Source organism: Ammospiza nelsoni, chromosome 2, assembly GCF_027579445.1.
Source record: "Ammospiza nelsoni isolate bAmmNel1 chromosome 2, bAmmNel1.pri, whole genome shotgun sequence".
NCBI classification, from domain to species: Eukaryota; Metazoa; Chordata; class Aves; order Passeriformes; family Passerellidae; genus Ammospiza; species Ammospiza nelsoni.
In genome coordinates this window covers 97,708,573-97,729,919 of record NC_080634.1, presented here as the reverse complement: position 1 = coordinate 97,729,919, position 21,347 = coordinate 97,708,573, and the positions used below count along the sequence as shown (strand labels likewise).

The window sequence follows — 21,347 nt, the reverse complement described above, 5'->3', positions numbered from 1 at the left end:
AAGTATTGCACCGTCATTGGGCTATAAGTGATTTGGAACAATATTGAATAAAAGGACAAAACGTGAAGGATGGCTGAGATTATGAGCCTGTATCTATTACTTAAAGAAAAGAGAGATTGGAGAATATCTATATTTCATTGACAGAGATATTTTACTTAGTTAATTATGTACTGGATATATATAATGAATCCACAGGTGTATTGGATAAACAATATCTTTTGTACAACAGCATTGAAGATGGAGACTTTATGAGGACAGAGTATCAGACACTGCTTTTCACATTTTTGCTCACTAATCATCATCACTGCATACATAGTGGCAGTGCTTCCAGAAAATGCCTGTAGAAAATCTGTATCTGGAAGACAAATAAACTAGTACACTAATCCCAAAAGTGTATATATTTAAAAATCTTAAATGCTTTAGTAATGATAATATTCTGCCTTACAATAATGGACTAAGATTTAATTGAAGTCTTGGATTTTGAGGGATATAAATATAGTTTACAGTGGAATTTAAATAGGAAAGTAAAAGGAGTAAATAATATTTATTTAAATATGATATATCTGTTACAAATTGAGACTTCATACATAAACAAGTTAAAGTATACTGTTCTTTTTCATCATGTATTGAAAAGAAACTTCAAAATAAAGAAAATTCAAGAAAATAAAGATTAGCATGCTTAGACCATTTTATTTCTTTAGTAGCTGTGTTAATTTCTAAGCTAAATTATAGCTTGATTTTCCTATTCATGTTTCACTCCTTATCAAGTAACCATTTACATTACAGAGGGCTACTTGCTATGGGAATAAGCGCAGTGTAATAGAATGCTTGGATAGCTTGGTGTATTTTTATTTTTTTAGTCAGAAAACGGAAGTATTGCCCAAGGATGGGGATGGTGAAAACTGTGTTCATTTCCTCTTGCTCCCATAAGTACAGGCTGTGACACGTATGAGCATAAATGTTTGTGTGTGTGTGCCTGTGCGTGCATGTGTATACCTCAAAAATATTTTAAGAAAGCATGTTGAATATAAATTAAAACATATTCTTCCCTAAATCTTCTAACAAAGAAATGCAAGTTCTTTATCATGGTAAGTAAATGTTTTCAGTCAATTTCTAGGTTTTTCTAAAGAGCATGAGATGAGGTATATTTTTAACAAAGGCTGGTTTTGGACCGATTTCATGAATAGACATTGATTCAACTCTGTTTCACTTTTGTTTACAGCCTTCTTTTAAATATCTTTTTTGCTCATATGGAAAACAAGATTAATTTCTAAGGAGGCCTTTATGTTTTGTCTTGGTCAAATCAAGTGGTGTAAAACTCAAACAATCATTTTATTTGCATTATTTCCATCCAAAATTCAACTTGTGGCTATTTCTTAATAAATTGTAATGATGATGAATAAAATGTTAAGTTATTGAAGAAAGTAATTTAAGGCATTATTTCCTCAAGGTTACAGAACAGAATAAATAAAATTGCATTTCTTATGTAAAACATAATTTTGTAATTTTTAACATACTTTTTTGGTTTATATTATTCTTTTTTAATAGCACATTAATTTGATTTTTTTTGAAGAAATCGCTTTTAACTAAAGTACTGCATTGTCACAGAATATGATACATTTTTTCAAATATTTTCAATTTGTTCTTCTTGACATTTTATGTTTATGTGCAGTTTGCATCTTTTTTGTTTTTCAATTTCAAATGTAACAGATTTTGACATTTTTGTTACATTTTTTGTACTAGTGGTTTTTTTCTTTTTGAGAACCTGCTGGTTTTGAATTCTCTTTTTTCCCTTTATTCTCCTCCTCAATATGAACCCAGGAGCCAACACAAAGAAAAGCGCAGATGATATAACCAGTAATGATCGTGGTGAAGATGAAGGTATTTTTTGTTTTTTCAAAGCCTGACCCTGATGCATGAACATAAACTTTTCAATTTTTGTTATAATAAGAATGATTATTGTTATTATTATTGCTGTTATTTCAACATGATTTTTAGTCCCTTATTTGCAGAAGCTCACATCAGTGTGCTTCTTTATTTTCTTCTTTAGAATTTGCTTTGATTGTTTTTCTTTTTAAAATCTAAATTAGCATATAGATGACTGCAGTTCCTCCGTGACATAGGTGTAAAATTTATTCCTAAATATGTGTGAAGTGAGTAACATAAATGTTATTTGAAACCACATATTTTTCCCCTCTATTCTTTCTTTAGGCTGAGAAAATGGAATTTAAAAACATGCATGTGCTCTTTTCCCTCCTACACATTTTGTATATTCACTTGTTTGAAATTCATGAAAAGCTCACATATATCCTTCCTTTTACTTCCACTGTTTCCCCAGTGCACATGCTGTACATTGATACAGTTGAATTGTGCTTTGTCTTTGCTATTTTTATTTACTTATCTATATTTTTTTCTCACAGGATGTGGTTTATTTCAGGACACAAAAATAAAGGAAGCTGTTGATGTTGCTTTATTATGTTTTTCCTGTAATCAGCTAGCCTCTGAGATGCATTCATTCGCACTCTGACCACATTCCCACTGAAATCAGTAACAATCATTTTCATTGACTTCTTTCAAAGTTGGACTGGGTTTCCTGAAAGGAAATGCTAAAAGTTCACAGTGAAATACCCCAAAAAAGTTTTAGTTGGAAACGATTTTTTTTTCTTGCCTTGACGCAACAAATCTATTTAGGATGCACCAAAATAGAAAGAAGTCATGAAATCTTCCTCTATTGTCACCCTTCCTTTTACTAAAGTTACGTTGTCAGCTTACATGTATTTACCAAATAAAGAAAAAAACATTTTCACATTAAATGAGAAGACAAAAATCCTGGATAATTTGTTGGTCTGGCTTCAAAGCAACATCTTTACTAATCCTCTCAGGCTTGGCCAATCCAAAGTGTTAGTCCATGTCCTTTTTCCTGTTTTTATTTTTTTCCCATCTGACATAATTTCAAATTACTTGGAAACATATGTCCTCTCTATCTCCCTTAAAATCATACACACTGCAGTGAGGGTGCTATCACCTCTTTTCCTGGGAGTTCAGGCTATTGTAGCTACTCTGTCTGTATATAAAATACCATAATAAAAACCTCAGGTCTTTGATTCACACTGATTGCCCTCTACTCCACTACCTTCACTGCTGAATTACACTTTTTCTTACAACACAGAAATACTGTGCAGAGTACTCTAGAATTACTCTGTTGCTTTCTGATTATCAGTTTCCTATTTCTGTGCAACACAGGCTTTTTTCAAACAATGGTATTATCATTTCTATACCAAATTCTGAAGTTAATTTTAAAGTAAAGGATAAATAACAGACAAAACCAAAGTTGCTTTAAAGATAAATACTAGATTATGAACACATAATTATTCTACCTTTTTAAAAATTGATAAAATGTTAGGATTTAATGATTAACAAAGGTACTCATTTTAGATCTAAGCATCTAAGCATAAAACATCAATCTAATTTCCTTTATGTTGAAAATAATAATGTTCACACTGAAAAGAAAGGGGAAACCTTCTATTGACTTCATCAGTGAAAGATTTAACCCTGAGGTAGAATAAAGTAATAAGAAAAGATTAAATGCAAGCAAATCATGCCATGAGATTTTGGGGAGAGAAGGGAAAGGTAGTTCAGCAACACGAATAATTATTTTAAATAATTGGTGTTTTCATGTTCTTTGAGATCTTAGCTGTGCCTTCAGAGAAGAAGCAATTTTATATACTTTGCTGGAAATGCTGACAATAAAAATAAAATAAATCAATCTGTTAGAATCTACTACCTCATTGCTTTAAATGGTCTGTTTAATTGCTGAACTACTCTTATAGTCACAACAATTAAAAAGATCTTATCACAAAAACTTTTGTTCTGCTGCTCAAGTACAACATACAAAATACAACATGTAAGGATATATCTTTTCCTGGAAGGGAGGCAGAATCAATGACAAGCCTTAAACTCCGACAAGTGGACAGGTGTACATTGCAGCATGGGCATTCCTGAACTCAGCTGGAAATTTGTCATATTTAAGATGTGTGCAGGAGTGAAGCAAAAGTGGGACACAGGAATATGATAGTCAAAATTTACCTTTAAATATGCTCTAATTAATTCCACATATATAAAACACTGACTATCTGGTACCTCATTGGCAATCACATTTTTTGTCTCAGTATTTCCTAATCTGCCTGAGGTGAGGGAGGAGTTTGGAAGCTTTTCAAATGTAGATCCCTCACCTGTAGGTATTTAGCTCAGCTTTTCCTTTGTCTGCAATCCTTCTCCACTCTTCAATATATGCATAGCCAAAAGATTTTTTTCAAAACCTGGTTGAATAATCAGAGGCTCTGCTTTTCCTTGTATGTTGTGCTGTATACTTGAAAGAAGTGCTCTGATTCCATGCAGATAGACTGAATTATTTATAGAAGATTTGGACATCTAATGGTAGCTTTCTGAGTTGCCTTCTACCTCATAGAGGAGCTTAACCTCTCTTCACATTGTTTTGTAGAGAACATAAATTTCAGATTTAGGTATTCTGAATCATCACTGGCATCAAGAGCTGAACTTTTTAGATTAACCTTCTCTCAAACATACCCCAATCACTGATAAGCACATCTTTATAACTCACTGTTATATATGTAATATCAATTTCATTTAACCTTCTTTTAGAATTTTTTAAAGTTTTATCAATTTCACTGAACTTTATTTTAAAGACCCAGATGTTTTTGTTTGTTTTTTTTTAAAGTAGCCAGGAATTTTCTACCTATACAAAAGATCATCCATTAAATCAAGGTCGTTCTTTGAGGCTTAGCTGTTACTAGACCAGGAAAAGTGCAACACAAAACACATAATTTGATTTAAATACAAAAAATGTGTGCCATAAATTCACATAAGTCCTCTCTGTTAACTCCAAGGCTGTTTAAAAGAAAGAACAGTCTGCTATGTTTTCTTCTACCAGAACAGTTAGAGTTTTTGCTATTATATCTTACTGAACTATTGGGAATACAATTTCAATAACTATGTCCCACAAGAAATGGGAAAGTATGGATCATTACTATAATTATATTATTAGATGCACAGATATTTCTAAATTGGTATATTTTTGAAACTGAGTATTCTAGAGAAACCAAGATTATTTCATAATTTGGTTTTTTAGGCTTTAAGACATTTCCATTAAAACTAAATTTCCTGTAATACTGAATGCATTAGAAGTGAGACCATTTTAGAGGAAATAGTATTTGAAATTTTAAATTGTAAATATTAGGCTTGTAGGATGGTCCTGAAATGTGTAAGCTAGTGAGTATAGGGGTGGTGACATTGAAAACATAAGTAATTAAGACTATTGTAAGCACTTTTAAAAATTGTTAATGCCATTTTCCTTATGTTTTTATTGCTTTATTGTGTTTTCCTTACTTGAATTTTTTCAGACATTCATGATCAGAACAGCAAGAAACCCGTTATGGTCTACATCCATGGTGGATCTTACATGGAGGGTACTGGAAATATGATTGATGGCAGCATTCTCGCAAGTTATGGAAATGTCATTGTTATCACTATCAATTACAGGCTGGGGGTTTTAGGTAAGTGACTCTTTTCTTCATAGAAATATTTTCACAGAAATATTTGATTCCTGAATTTTTCCACTGATCAATCATAGATATTTGGCTCAGTTTTGATTTTAAAACAGAACAATCTCAATGATGGATTTTGAATTCTGTCCATTTTTAAATGGAAATTGGGCTAAACTACATTATTTTTGACAACTGCCTTCACCTTAAAAAGAAATGGATTGGAAATGTATAATGTTTTGATAACTGGTGTCTTTTTCTTAAATAATTTCTATTCCATGTTTAAAACAAAAAGAAGAAAGTCAATCAAGAATGAGTCCTCATGGTTTTAAAACAGTTGGCAATGGCAAGAAGAAGGAAAGTGTTACTATTTATCTGTATTTACTATTTAAATGTGTTTAATAATTTTGTGTGCCAATTGGGTTTTAGAGATACATACAAAAAATAAAGGTCATATACACTGATGGAATTTGTGTTGTGGGTAATAGGCAATCAAGGGGTTTTAAGAGGTACGGAGACATTGTCTTCAAAAAGATCAGAAACTCCATAATCATGGTGCACAGCATGTACCAAACTTTTGTTCAAAATAAGGTTTATTTATTTTTTGAGGTTCTGCTTTTCCATAGAAAAAATAAAATCTAAAAAATGGCAGAAAATGGCAGACATTAGAAATATTTGTTATCTTAGTGAAAAAGCTTATAGTTTGTATAGAACAGAGTACAAAATGCTCAAATGCTCATATTTCTGGCATTTCAGATACACAAGCTAAAATACAGTAATTTTGTTTGTGTGTCTTTTTACAAGGACTTTTGATCTTGTTTTTCCTAATAACAAAGCTGATCTATTTTCGTAGTAGGTACTGTTTTGGAACACAGAAGTCTTCTCTTGCTGAGCTGTCTGTTCATGCTGTTCATGTTTTTCAACAACTTAATAGTTCATCGGAGTACTGAGATTTTTTATTTGTCTCTGATTTTGATTATTCATTAAAGAGAATAGAGTATTTTTTTCTATGATTGAAAGAGATTTAAATTTAAAGCCAGAAATATAAAAAGATATCTTGGTATATTTATGCATGCAGTATTGGTACTCAGAAACACCCAAACAAACAAACAAAAAACCAACCAAACAAACAAAAGGACAAAAAAGGAAGAACTGAAGACACAAGAAAACAAATTGCAGTTTTGGTTTTTGTCAAACAACATATATAGCCAGAATCTTGGTAGTTTGCCATCTGTAAAAAAGATTATTTAATGCATCTCTTTAAAAAGTTTTCTCTTGGTTTCTTATAACTAACACTGTTGAAGGATACAGATGAGTGTAAACCACTATAAGTGGTTTAAAATGTTTCATTGCCTCTCTGTATTTTATAAATCTAACGGGAAAAGTGCAATATTTTCATTGGTGAACTCCTATTTCATGTATTTAAATTGAAAACAAAGAAAAGAGAAGAAAGAGCCAGAATGCTATTTTTTTTTAATTGTGCAATTCAGGCAAAAAAGCACAAAACAGGGACATTTATAGGAGAAAGAGAAAAGTAACAGTGGTCAGGATTTTAAATGGATTAGGAAAAATACATATGTGTATTGACATTAAATATTGCTTCTCAACAGTGGGAAATGTAACTTTCGAGACACTATGGAATTTATTCTTTATTACAAAAGTCTATGTTTGAATTAGAAAAACAGAAGATATTCAGAAAATGTGTATACACTTAAAAATCAGAGGAGATCTGTTTTATCAACATATTTGCATTTTTTTCCTCCTGGGTAAAATGTAAATGTGATCATTGAGAGCTCATTAGGCTCTCTCCCTGGACATTGGAAGATGTTAGGTGAATTCCATGTATTTTTGCTTCATAAGTTAAAAAAAATATGAAAAAGAAAACACTAAATTCTTCAGAAAAACAGCCACGTGTAAAACAAACATGACTATTCATGAGAGTTTAAAAAGTAATGTTAGTTTATGACATATGGTTTGAATACTAACAATATTTGTATCCCTTTCTTCTAGTCTGGGTTACTTGAGGTCATATTTCTGTAAATCTGGTGTGTTTCAATGGTGTTTGATTTGTAAGTGCATACACAAGGTCACATACAAACCTGTTGTTAATGACAGAGATGTGTAATTCTATCACTGTTATCTCACCCTGTAATGCAGGAATAGACATCTAATTGATCACAGTGCTGAATTGCTGGAGATGCTAAATTCCTCTGGAAAATTCTTTTGAATGGACATGAATAGTGGATCTTATACTCTCCATAAATGTTAGTACTGTTCTTAGGCACATTAAATTATTTTTCTTTCAGTCTATAGTGTGTCATTAATAGCAGTGGATAGAAAAAGTATTAAGACCACACAAATAACCCCTGGATGATCTTACTCAGACAGATCATAGCACCAAGAAAAGGTTTGGGTTCAAAAGGAGCTTCTAAGACCATCCAGTCCAACCTGAAGATATGGGAAGGGACACTGGTTACATCAGGTAGCTCAAAGCTCAATCCAACCTGAGCTTGAACACTTCCAACAATGAAGCACCTATAACTTCTCTAGGCAACCTGTTCCAGTGTCTCCCCACCCTCATAATATTTTTTTTTCCCCCTGTCCTGCCACTGTAGGCTTGTTTAAACGTTTCTCTATCTTTTTTGTGAGCACCCTTCATATATTTCAAGGCTCCAATAAGGCCTCCTGGAAGTATTTTCTTCTCCAGATTGAACAGTCTCAGTTAAGCTTTTCTGACCATTTCTGTGGCCCCCCTCTGGACCTTCCTTAACAGATCCATAGCTTTCTTGTTCTGGGGTCCCCAGAAGTGGATGCAGCTCTCCAGGTGGGGTCATACAAGATGAGAGTAGAGGGACAGGATCACCTCCATCACTGCTGGCCACACTGTTTTTGATGCAGCCCAGGATGTGGTTAGTTTTCTGCACTGCAAGTGCATATTGCTGTCTCTTGTCCAGTATTTTCATCCACCATTATCCCTAAGTCATCTCACTCATCTGTCTGTAAAATGCTGGAGTTTCTTCCAGTGGTGGTACAGGACCTTGCACTTGGCTTTGTTGATCTTGAGGTTCTCGCTGGTCCAGTTTTCAAGCCTTTCAAAGTCCTTCTGCATGGCATCCCTTCTCTCTAGTACATCAAGTACAATACTCATCTTCGTGAAGTCCACACACTTCCTGATGGTGCACTTAATCCCACTGTCTATGTCCTTAATGAAGGTATTAAATGGTATTGGTCCCAGTGTGAACCCTAAGGGACACCACTGGTTATTACTTTGCACTTGGATATTTAGTTGTTGACTGCACTTTTGGACTACATGGCCATTCAGCCAGTTCATTATCCATCCAACAGTCTATCCATAAAATTCATATTTCTTTAATTTATTGTCAAGAATGTTATAGGGGATTTAAAAAAATTTCTTAAAAGCATCCAGGCAGATAACATCCAGTCGATAACATTGATTGCTCTTTGCTTGCCACTAATGGAGTCACATTATTGTATATGGCCTGTCATTATTGTAGCTAAGCCAGACACAACTTGCCTTTGATGAAGCCATGATGCTGTCTGTATTTGTGTTTTTGTCTTGCATATGCTTCAGTATAACTTCCATAGGGATCTGTTCTGTGATCTTTTGGGCATGGAGGGGAAGCTGACTGGTCAGTACTTCCCAGGATCCCCTAAGTATCCTTCTTAAAACAGATGTGATATCCCCTCAGTCACTGGGGCCTTCCTCAGATTCTCTGGTTTTTCCAATATGGTGGAAATTGGCTTAGTGTCTGCATCTTTTATTTTTATTTTATTGGATCCCATGGACTTCTGTATACTCAGGTTCCTCAGGTGATCTGAAAGCTGATCTACTACAATGGTGGAGATTTAATTCCCCCAATCTCTGCCTGAAAATTTGGGGATTTGACAGATGTAGGAAGAGAGAATACCAGTGAAAACTGAGAAGCAAAAAAAATGTTTTAGTAGCTCAAACTTCTCCATGGCATTTTTCAATAGTTCTCTTTTCTTATTTATTGTGGGAAGTACATCTTCCTTTTCTGAGTAACAAATCTGTAAAAGCCCTTCTAGCCAGTCTTCATATTCCTTGCCTAATTCAGCTCCAGCTGCACCTTAGTTTTTCTAATCCCATCCCTACATATCTGGACAGCATCTTTATCTTCTTCTTAGGATATATGTCCCTGGTTCCACTTCCCCAAAGTATGGCTACAACCAAGAAATTAAAAATTCTGGTCTAAAGTAAATGAAAAGACAGACGTCTGAGTCAGAAAAGACACTTTTTTAATGTAAATGTAACATCATGACATTCAGAGCTATAAAACATTTTAACTGAATCATAGAGACAAATATTTTCATATCTATCTTTTCTCCTTGCATATGGGTAAAATATAAGTCTTTAGATTGTGCACTGAACAATATGTGTCTATAACTCCAAAAATACCTCCTGTCTTAGAGGACTGCAGAGATGCTCTGGGAATAATTTCCTCACCTCTCTCTCTTTAAGTAAACATGCCAAAATAACAGACAGATTGGCCCAAGGCTTTCCAACGTTTCAATTCTCTCTCTCTCTCTCCTTTGAGTTCTAGAATTTCCTCTAATTTATAAATCCCCAAGAATGCATGCAGCAATAATATGAGTTGTTATTTAGAAGGCTGTATTTTCCCTTAAAGTATAAATATGCATTTATCAAAATACATTCCATGGATAGGATACTTGTATTAAAATAAAAAGAAAATATTTATATTTTCCCTCTGCTTATTGTAGTGGGCACTGTTTGAGGGGTGCTGTGGTGCTGGGTTTAATTACTTGGGCTCTTCAAGGCTTGTGAGGATGCTGCCTCTGCCCTGCTAGGCAGTTTCTGCTTTTACTCATACCTCACCACAGAGATGACTGAAGATGCTACTGGAGCTACAGGAAGCTGCTAAGTTGTCCCAGTGTGAGGCAGTGCTCCTGTGTACTGAAAAATTCAATACTGTAAAACACAGAAGTACTAAATCCCATGGTGGTCCCCAACCCTCACTACATGCTTTGAGCATTGTGTAACTTTTTATTATACGTGTAAGGTTTTCAAAAACTGAGTTGAATTTTCAAAATTCCAAAGATGTTTGGAGAGTTATCTATCAAAAATAATAGAAATTTATGAGAGTGGGAGGGAAAATAGATATCCTAATTAAAAGTGTACTGTAGTGTTACCAAATATTGAATGGTTTTAATAAGCTGGCTCACTCAATCTAGATACTGCTCAATTCCTCTTTATTGTCTACATTCTTAGTCTTTTTGGATATGCTTTTAGAAGTAGCAACATCTTTCCAAACAGCTATAAGCACTCTTTTAGTGCCTTTTCCAGGATTATGTTGGCAGGAAAAATACAAAAGAGGGATTTATGTTTAGTGTTTTTTTACAGAGACATGACCTGAATCATCCATCTCATGGTGATATTTCAGTCTGTGGAATCTCTGTTTAGATTGTATAACAGCAGAAAGTAAACCTGACAACTCACCCGCCCTAAAAAAAATTTAAAAAATCCAAAACCAAAACAAAACCTCAAAACAATAAAATCAAAGTCCTATAGTACTACTTTATACAGTTAAATTCAATCACAGTGTTACACATTTTCAAGAAAAAAATCTTAAGCAATCGTCTAAAAAGTTGCCATATTCAAAGAGGAATGTTCTTGTGTGACAAAACCAGAGATGATTTCCAGAAATATGTATCAGTCATTTGGAAGCCAGAATCTTACTACAGAAAAACAAGAAATGCAAAAGCTGAGATAAATTCTAGAAACATGAATGAGATATTTTGGAAGGCAGAGCTAACTGAAATATCTACTGCAGTAAAATGAGACACACTAAGAGTTCAGAACTGTAAAATTGAATTAGCATTTCCAAGACCCCTTGCAATTTTCTTCCTCTTAGAATTCTAAGTCATGCAGATAAGAATAGACTATCTCTCATCTATCTGCCTTTTTGGCAATGAGCATCCATTTTAAATACTCTGTCTGAAAAGGCTGGACTTCCTTTTAGCTGAAATTATAACCACATGCGATTATAATCTCTATAAGTAATCATATTAGACGGTGAAATATAAATCAAGTTTGCAAGGAAGCTCCATACATCTTCAAGTTAGCGAGAACCTGAGCTTGTTCTATTTCACTGGGTTCCTGTTGTGCAAGTTACAACACTGACAAAGTGTGTGTTGTAAATGAACTGCTTAGGATTTGACTGACTGTTACAGGTCCATTCCAGCTGAGCTGCATTGTGTTGTGTTCTATTCTATTCTATTCTATTCTATTCTATTCTATTCTATTCTATTCTATTCTATTCTATTCTATTCTACTCTACTCTACTCTACTCTGTCCTGTCCTGTCCTGTCCTATCCCATTCAGCAGTAATCAAATAAAGCAAGCAGTATGTGACCCCATGGGCCAGATTCTTGTGTACACTACTCTTCAAGATATTGAACTTTCCTTTGAATAGTGTAATTGCTGCACAGAATGCCTCTGTATTTTAAATTTTGATATACAGATATCTGTTCCCTTTGTGCCTCTGGACAGCCCTCTCTACCTCCAGTGTGTGTGATTCCACTAGTACAGGAAACCCAAGGTGGTCTCCTGGTGGAAAAGGCCAGAGGTAATATAACATGGGAATAACCCAGGAGCTGGAGTATGCTAAATAAATTGATATAATGCTTACACAGAAAGGAGGTTTATTTAGACTCATTAAGGTTACTGTGACTGTTTTTATTGTTGAAGCCAATACAAACTTCTCTACATTGCCTCACTCACATCTCTAAGCTTCATGCAGATTCCCTGGCCAGTTTGTTCTCTCATGTTTCTTCTCAGCTGGCTAACAGTTTGTTAGCTAATGTCAGTTTTCATAGCTGATTTTCTAGTTCAGTGTAATTGCTAATTGCCCAGAATGACACCTGTTAATGTCACTGCTATTAACATATTTTTGTAAACATTGCAAAGATGATCATTAATTCTTTTATTTCTTCTTTTGGTAAAACTTACATTTTTCCTATATTTTAATTATATTACTACAGTCACAGAAATTGTGTTTGTGCAAATGCACCTCATAAGCTCTATCCATATACCATTTGATTTAGACTCTTCCATTTCAAATATCAGGAGCAACAAATGCTAAGTAACAGTGTCATCACAAGCTATGTATAGACTCATAGAGCTTCTAAAATTAGGTATATTGTTTGTTGAAATGTAGTTGCCAAAAATGAAATTTAGCAAGAAACTTTTGACAGAGAGTTCCTTTTACCTAAAAGTAACAGAATCCAATTTCTCCAGGCTTGATGGATTGACTCAGTTGACTATGACAGTAGAGCACGGTCTTATAAAATAATTTTTATCGTAGTCTATATAGTAAAACGGATCAAAAAGCTACAAGACAGTGTAAAAGGACCCTTTGGGCCTGATCTGTGAGCCAGTTACTTACCCAGCAGTGTGCTGGACATGTTATCCAGAAAGATACTGTGAGAGACATGCTTTTAATACTATTATGAAGATTCTGGCTGACTAAAAGAAATGTATGTTAAATCTATCATTTTGTAGGAGACAGTATTTTACACAGAAATTAGAAGGGGAAAAAAAAAAGAAAAAGAAAAAAAAAGTGTAATTCAATCTAACCACCCCTTGGAAATGAGTTTGTTAACATAATCAGAATGGCAATAGTGTGCGTGTGAAGTAAATGTCTTTACATTGTTCACAAGGTGACAGGGGAGCATCTTGCAGTGGTTAAAAGAGTTAAAAGATGCAGGATTTCACCAGCTCTTAGAAGGATAGCAAAATAACTGCATTTTCTCCTGAATTATTTTATACCTTCTACATAATTCCTTGCAATTAGAGCCTAGCAGACCCTGAAGGATTAAAACACCTTTACTGCTTTACAAAACCTATTCACATTGTATACAATATGCAATATACAATATAGAGAGCTAAAAACATGCTTCCAGTGTGATTTTGGAGTTTCCATTTTAGAACAGATGGAATTTTTTTTTGCTTTAATATCTCCAAAAGCCTCTGTAAAATATATGAAAATATTGAATGAATAAAGCTTTCTGGTGGATGTTAAGTGCATTCTTCAATAGATATCTGCAGATAGAGGTTAGCAGCTGAGAAAGGCTATCCATTTTCATCTCCTCACTTCTGCTTTCTAATTGAAAAATTATGGTTTCCATTTAGGAAATCAAAATAATGTGTCCTTTTGGCTTTCATTGGTGTCAAGTCTCCTGTGATAGCTCTTGTTCATTTGAAGCTCACATTGATTAGGAGAAAGCATAACAGTACTGGATGCAATAAAATTACTGTTGAAAAAGTGAGAAGGACAAAATGATTTAAGAATTGTCCATTTTTCTGCTCCCCATTTTCACATCATCTGTGGATTGTATTATGTATGTTTCCTAAAACTAAGTACCGTCACTTTGGGATCTGGGAAAAGGTAAAATAAATAAGTACTTACACTTCTGAAGAATTTTAGAGACAAGAATAAAACCAGAAGGTACCTAAGTTTTGTCACTCATACAATCGTAATTTGCATAAAGTCAGATCTTAGCCATGTGAAGAAACAAAACCAATTTCTGTAAATATAATGAATACGTTTGAGTTTTTATTTCTACTAGAAATGTAAATCCATGTTTAACGCTTACTCAGGTGTGTGACTCCTTTTGAAACAATTTAAGTACGATTTTTCATATTTCACTTCTGTTCCATGTAAAACAAGTTGTCTGATTGTAAATATTTGTGCTCCTTGAAAGTATTTCCACATTTTATAAGCAAGTGGCTATCTAACTGCATTATGTGTCTGTTATATTCTCATCTCTAATGACTAGTTGTGTTTCTATCAGCAGATATTTCAGCCAAATAAGAAGGTAACAAATAATACATTGATTTACAGAGATTGTCTAGCCCACAGCCAAGTATCACATTGAGACTAAATAGTCATAAGGAAAATTTCATGCCTTTATACTTTCAGTGGGATTGCCTTAGTCCCCAGCAAGACATAATCAGTGAAGATTTTCTTCTATTGAGAATCTTTCAGGGTGAAATACTGTCATTAAAACTTTATGTTTTGATACAGATGACTTAGCTACTGTAAACTTCTAAGAGATTTGACTGTAAAGCTCCTTAACTTCTTTCTAGTTTTCCTTTTATCAGAAAATATTGAGAGAATTCCTATTTCTTGGACAGAAGGGAAGGGAAACAAACCAAACCAGCAACCAAAAAAATGCCACACTTTCTGCGTGCTATTTTTATGTTACTGTGGGAAGTAGGAGGATTCAAACACACATTCTGCCCTAGATTGTTAATTGTTTTAAATCAAGGGCTTGGATTAGTCCTTGATAAAAATACAAGGAATTCAATTCTGAATATCCTTGAATAAAGGGTAGCTTACAGATGTTATGCTCCCAAAATAGAAGAGAGAAAAAGCGATGACTCATAAGGTCCTAATTTCATCTTTACTTTTCCCTTGCTCTCGGGAGAAATTACATTGCTTCAATTGATGACTTCTCTAATAAGAAAAAGATTTTTCTTTTCTGCTAATGTGCATTACAGAGTGATAAAAAAAAAAAAAATCAGTTTTTTTCATAGCAATAGAGTGACAGGAGAATAATTGCTTTTTTCTATACAACCACAACCAGGAGCTCATGGCACTTTGTATCTGCTTATGTATATGCACATGGTCTCTACAATGCTAGACTCAAGACTGTTTCTTTCTGAAATGGTCTTATCTTCATTTTCAAATGCTATGAATCTGTTTTTAAAGAAAGAATATTTCAATCACTTATCTTGGTGCATGGAAGTTTCCGCTGTTTTTCAGAATGTCAGAATTTAAATTATTTGGTTATTTTGTGGAGAAAGAAAAAGGGAGTCTTGGTGAAAAACCTTTTCTCTTACGCATTTGAGCCCTAACACCAGCTTTGGTGGCATCCTCTGGTTGGATTCAAGGATTTTCACATTCTTTTTAAATCACAGGGCCCAGAATGCACTCAAGGTGAGGCTGAATGATGAGGGATAGCTGTCTGGTTTGGGCAGCTGGTGATGCCCTCCAGGATGGGGTTTGTCCTCTTGGCTGCCCGGGCACCCTGCTGACTCCTGCTCAGCCTGCTGCTGACCAGCATCCCCAGATCCCTTTCTGCAGGGCTGCACTCCAGCTGCTCCTCTCCCAGTGTATACATCTGGTTTTTTCCTGTGATTTTAGTCAGTGCTCAATTGAAATGCAAGTTAGTTTTACTGAGACCTTTATAGTGCCTACTGAAGCCAGCTAGTCATGCCTGTGGCTGATAAGAGAGAATAAAATCCAGCTAGAGTTCTACTTTTCAATAAGTATCAGTAAGTTGTCAGTTGTTGGCATTTTAAAAATCTAAAAAAAAAGAAGCTATTTAATAATTTATCTTCATAAAAAATGCTTTTTATTAAAAATACTTTGCCCCTCTTTATTACCTTCACAGCGGATATGTGCATGGACAACACTTAAAAGAAAATATTCCAGAGATTTACTTCAAATATAGTCTTCTGAAAGAGAAACTTTATGGGGAAGATAAAAATCCATTGTGAATACTGCTAAAATAACACAGACTTTGAACTACTATTTCTTCTTCATAACTGCATGCAGTATATTCAATAACCTGTGGGACAAATTTTTCTGACATTCATTATTAAATCCTCCTGCTGTTTAAATCAGTCGGACTTTTGTCTTTCAATTTAAGGTATCCAGTTTTCATCTTCAGATTGTCTTCCTTAAAATGCAATATCTTCTCTTATTGCAGAGAAAGTCTTCCTTTCATTTAAATAACTTGAATCTGAAATAATTTGCAAAGATCATAAGAGGAAGCAAATCACTCCAACAAAGAAGCATCTCAGTCTGGTAATCAGCTAGCTGTATAGCTGAATCATTGAGGACAAATTTCTTGCATCTTGGTATCTGCCAAAAGCTGATACCTAAAAGAAGACTATATTAAAATTCTCCTATCTGGAAACACTTTCTATGTCATCTCAATGAAGAAAAATTTCATTTAGAAACATAAAAAGACCAGTCACCGCAGAAGTTCTAAATTGGTGACATTTTACCCATTCCACATTTTAATTTTTTCTCCAAAGGCAGTACTCAGAATGTATGACTTTGATATACCCTGCCTAAGAGAAATGAAGCTGATGTCTTACAGAAATAATATATAGAGATGTACTACTTTAGAAATTCTAATGAATCACATATGCTTTTTTCTATTTATAAGAAGTAAATAAAAGACAAGGTTAGAAAAGTCCTGCAATAGTTTCATACAATGGCCTGGGTTGTAAGGCACCTTAAAGGTCATTTAATTCCAACCCTCATGCCACAGGCAGAGACACCTTCCCCCAGACCAGGTTTCTCAGAGCCACACCCCAGCTGGCCTTGAGCATTGCCAGGGAAAGGGTATTCATGGCTTCTCACCAGTAAAGAATTTTTTTCTAATATCTAATCTAAACATATTCTCAGTTTGAAACCATTCCCACCTATCCCGTCACTTCATGCTCCTGTAACAGTCCCTATGTATCTTTCTGGTGGGACACAATCAGGTCACTCCAAAGCCTTCCCTTTCCCAGGATGAATAATCCCAATTCTCCTGATAGGAGCGGTGTTCCATACCTGTAATCGATTTAGACCCTCCTCTGGATTCTGTCTAAAATGTCGATGTCCTTCCTGTGCTGGGGATTCCAGGGTAGTCTCACCAGACACCAGAGTACAGGGACAAAACCACCTCCCTCACCTTGCTGGTTGTGCTTCTTTTGATGCATCCCAGGATATTATTGGCTCTCTGAAAGGCAAGCACACATTTTAGGGTCATGTCCAGTCTCTCACCCACCAGCAGCCCCAAGTCTTCTTGGCAGGGCTGAGAAAATAAAGCTAGTGGTGTTGTCAAATATAGTTTGACATAGTTGCAATTTAATATATTTTACTTAGGAAAGAACTACCCATCTTTTCTTTTCTGGTAAAATGAAACATGCTTAGTGTTGCTTATAGGAAAAGCAAAACTGCATAAAAAATTCTGAGTCTCACTAATCACTACCACATAGCATTGGTTATAGTGTACTGAAAAGTACAATAACAAAAATTAGAGTCAGCATGTGTCTGAGAAAATTGTGATTTTCTGACCTTCCTTATTATTAATTTGTAAGGACATCTCCAGCATGGTCTTGAACTGTACCAGTATTCAAAAAAGCTACACCTAATTCAGTGTGCTGTAACTTTATATTCTAGATTATTATTTTCCATTTTTCCTAGTGTATTTTTCTTGATACTTCCCTGAAATAGAATAATCAATGCAAAACAATCAAAATCACTTATGACATCCTACATGTGGCAAGTCTGACTGGCAGATGTTAAACAAATTTGGTTATATTGCCTGTAAACAACTACTTATACTGTAGCAAATGAGACATTTTACAGAATTTACAAAACATTCCAGAATATTGGTTTAAGAACTGTAGGCAGTTTGTCCATGCAACTTGAATCCTGAATATATAGACTCTTTTAAAGTGTGAGAAGTTGCACATTTCTCTCATACCTGGGCATGTAAGACAATAGTCTGGAATGTTTATAAAATATATGGGAGATGTACTGGAAGTGCTGTCAGAACTTCAGTTTTGAAAAAAAAATCAAGGAAGAAGTGCTTATAGATAAAAATTTCGTTTTTAGTCTTCTTGAATACGTTGTGAACTACAGTTTAGAGGGAAACAGAATTTTGAACATTAGACGCCTCAAAAGTTATCACATATTTACATCTATTGTTTTATAGTGGTTGTGAGATGGAATATCATTAAATGTCTTTAAGTAGAATTCACTGTACAAGAGAAAAACATGTTTAAAGAGGTTTATTTAAGCAGAACTGTCAACTTTGTCTATCACTCAGGGGATTAGGAATCAGACTACATCATCTTAGATAAAGCTGTTCATTTACTGAGCTTCCTCACAGAGAAATGCGTATACTCATGTTGAAAATGAGCAGAAGTAGTGAAGTAGCAAGAGGTGATATCTTCACAGACATTCAGAATATCAATGGTGAATTCAAGAATACATTTTGTAAACGTAATGACTATTTGAAAACAGCTGCTGCAGAAACCTTCTACATGATTAACACAAAAGGTATGGACAGAGTCCATTCCCTTTAAAAAAAAGGATTCAGGATGTTGTCATGATTTCATCAAGCCCCACTCACTCACTCCTGTACCTGTGAGATCAGGGAGAAAACAGGAAGGATAAAAGCCAGATAAGTCATGTGTTGAGATGAAGACTTTTTAGTAGTGAAAGCAAAAGCCACACACACAAACAAAGCAAAACAAAGAATTAATTTGGTGTTTCCCATGGGCAGGCTGATGTTCAGCCATCTCCAGGAGAGCAGGCTGGAGTTATTTGGGAAGACAAACACCATCATTCCAAATGTCCTCCCCTTCCTCCTTCTTCCACCCACTTTACATGCTGAGTGTGATGTCATAAGGTCTAGAATATTCCTGTGTTCAGCTGGCTTGTCTGACCCGTCTGTGTCTCTCCCTTGCAGCCCCAGCTTTCTCCCCAGGGTGGCAGCAGGAAAAGCAGAAAAGGCCTTGGCTCTGTGTAACTATCACTCAGCAATCACAAAAACATCTCTAGTAACCTTTGCTCAGCACAAATCCAAAACACAGCTCCAATTTAACTCTATCCCTGTCAAAATTGACATATATATAACTTGTGTTTTAATTGAAGTATCCACAGGTGATATTTTATACCATATGGGATTATTTGATTTAACAGGAAAGTAGTTTAAGAAGTTTCCAATTTTGGCCAAGTGAAGAAAGCATACTCTTAATAGAAATGGAAATATTTTAATCTTTCTCTAATTTTCTCCCGTCTTGTTCAGTCACTAAATAGAAAACTATGTATTTGCTTAAACCGAAGCAGTTTGTTTTTCAAATTGCAATGTATAAAATGGGTGCTTATCTGAAACTGAATTTTCTTTTTACAGAACTAGTAAGAAATAGATTAATGTCTCCCCTTTTAAATAATACACCTTTATTACTTGAAACAATAATTCGTTTTTTAAATTAAGAAATGCAATTTTAGGAGATTTTGCAGGTGTGAGTTATGCCACTTCTCAATTAACATCCTCTGATATATATATATATATATAGCAAATCACTTTAAGAAATATGGATGAGTTGAAAAAAAAACCCCAAATTTTATATATCTCTTGTGATCCTAAATTGTAACATCTTTTAAATTTTTATCTTTCAGAATAAGATAATGTTGCTAAACAGAATGTATGGTTAGCAGATACCGTGATTACTAAAATACTGGCCTTTAAAATACTGTGATCCTAATAGCCAAGATAACAGAGAAGAGGAGAACTATTGAGTAGAATGTTAATTTCTTCCTATGCTGCTTTTACACTTTTTTTTTTATATTTTACACAGTTCCCTAATTTTTTTCTACAGTGGAAATAAGGTCAAACATTTCTAAGAGCAGCTTTTACAAGAAATTTCTTCTTGCATGGACGTTTCCCTTGGGCAGTGACTTTTTTCTGTCCTGTAAAATAGGTGATTTTTTCATTAAAGTAGCAATTTAAATATTGAAGCCTCTAAGACTAGTGCAAAGATAACAATTTTTTATCCTGTAAGACCTAGAAATTGCTGAATGCCAACAAGTATTTCCTATTTGGAATCATCCAAACTTATGAGTACTTAAGGAACATATTTAACACAATTCACTGTTTAGCTCAGGGAGCAAAAAACCCCACTGGTATGGTTCCTCCATCCTGAAGTGGAAGAGTGAGATCTTATGTAAAGCCATAACTCCTGATTCTCAATTCTGCCAAGAACAGTAATTTCAAATAGCAATTGCTCTTTTTTTCCATATTCTTTTTATTGTTGTCATATTCAGCTTTAATTAGAAGTTACGGCTCAGTCATGACTTTATGTGGAAATTTCAGATCATATGAAGTGTTTACTGACTTTGAAACCCCTGCAAAATCTTTGACCCCTGAATTTTTTCTTCTCCCATTTCCCTTTTAATGATAGATTAGGGCACAGGATGGGGAACTGGGATAACCTGCCTTGAACTATGCAATGAGTAAACCAGAGGTAAAATTCCTTCTTTTAACCCTTTCTGGCAAACATGCAACTCTGGACTGGGAGAAAGCATTTCACACATCTGAAAGCAGTTTTTACAGATCATAACTGTAGACTCCATCAATCTCATCCATTTTACCTATGGCTGCATTAGAACTGGCATATGCAAGAGAGCAGGAATGGTTTTATGCAGCCTGAAGTTTAGAAATAACATAAAAGGAATACATCAGAGTCCCATTCTTAGATGTTTCCAATATAATAAGTATAAATTTCTAAAAATGAACATGATAGCATCAGAAATTGTGCAAGCCGTGTTCTCTGGTCATCAGATTCTTTGATCATCTGCTTCTCATATCTCTTTTTCTGAAAGATACTGATGTAACTTTGTCATATTTCTCATAATGTCTTCTTCTGGTACCAGGTAGGTTGTGCATATCCCTGAAAAGATGCTTAGTCAAATGCAATCAAAATGTTCATGAATGTAAAGCTTGTAAAAAATGAAAAGACATCCTTGAAACAATTTGATTTTTTTTTTTATTGTGGACCTGACTATGCCTTCATTTATTTCACTACATGTGTTTATTCTGTGTAGTGTTTTCAAAGTAATACTCAGACCATGTTAAATAACGGATATACCAGTTGCAGCGCAAAACAGAAAAGAAAAATTTAAAAGTACAATATTTTCATCCATGAGCTCC

The 21,347-nt window shown here is 34.5% G+C and overlaps 1 protein-coding gene across 2 annotated transcripts in view; it reads left to right on the top strand.

The window, feature by feature from the left end:
• NLGN4X (neuroligin 4 X-linked) overlaps positions 1–21,347 on the top strand; it is a 165,159-nt gene that overhangs the window by 91,601 nt on the left and 52,211 nt on the right. The window contains exons 4-5 of one of the 2 annotated variants that reach the window (XM_059493858.1): positions 1,822–1,881; positions 5,421–5,573. In XM_059493858.1, coding sequence (XP_059349841.1) covers positions 1,822–1,881; positions 5,421–5,573 — 213 coding nt within the window. The remainder of the gene's footprint in view (positions 1–1,821; positions 1,882–5,420; positions 5,574–21,347) is intronic. The other variant, XM_059493859.1, reaches the window with a different exon arrangement.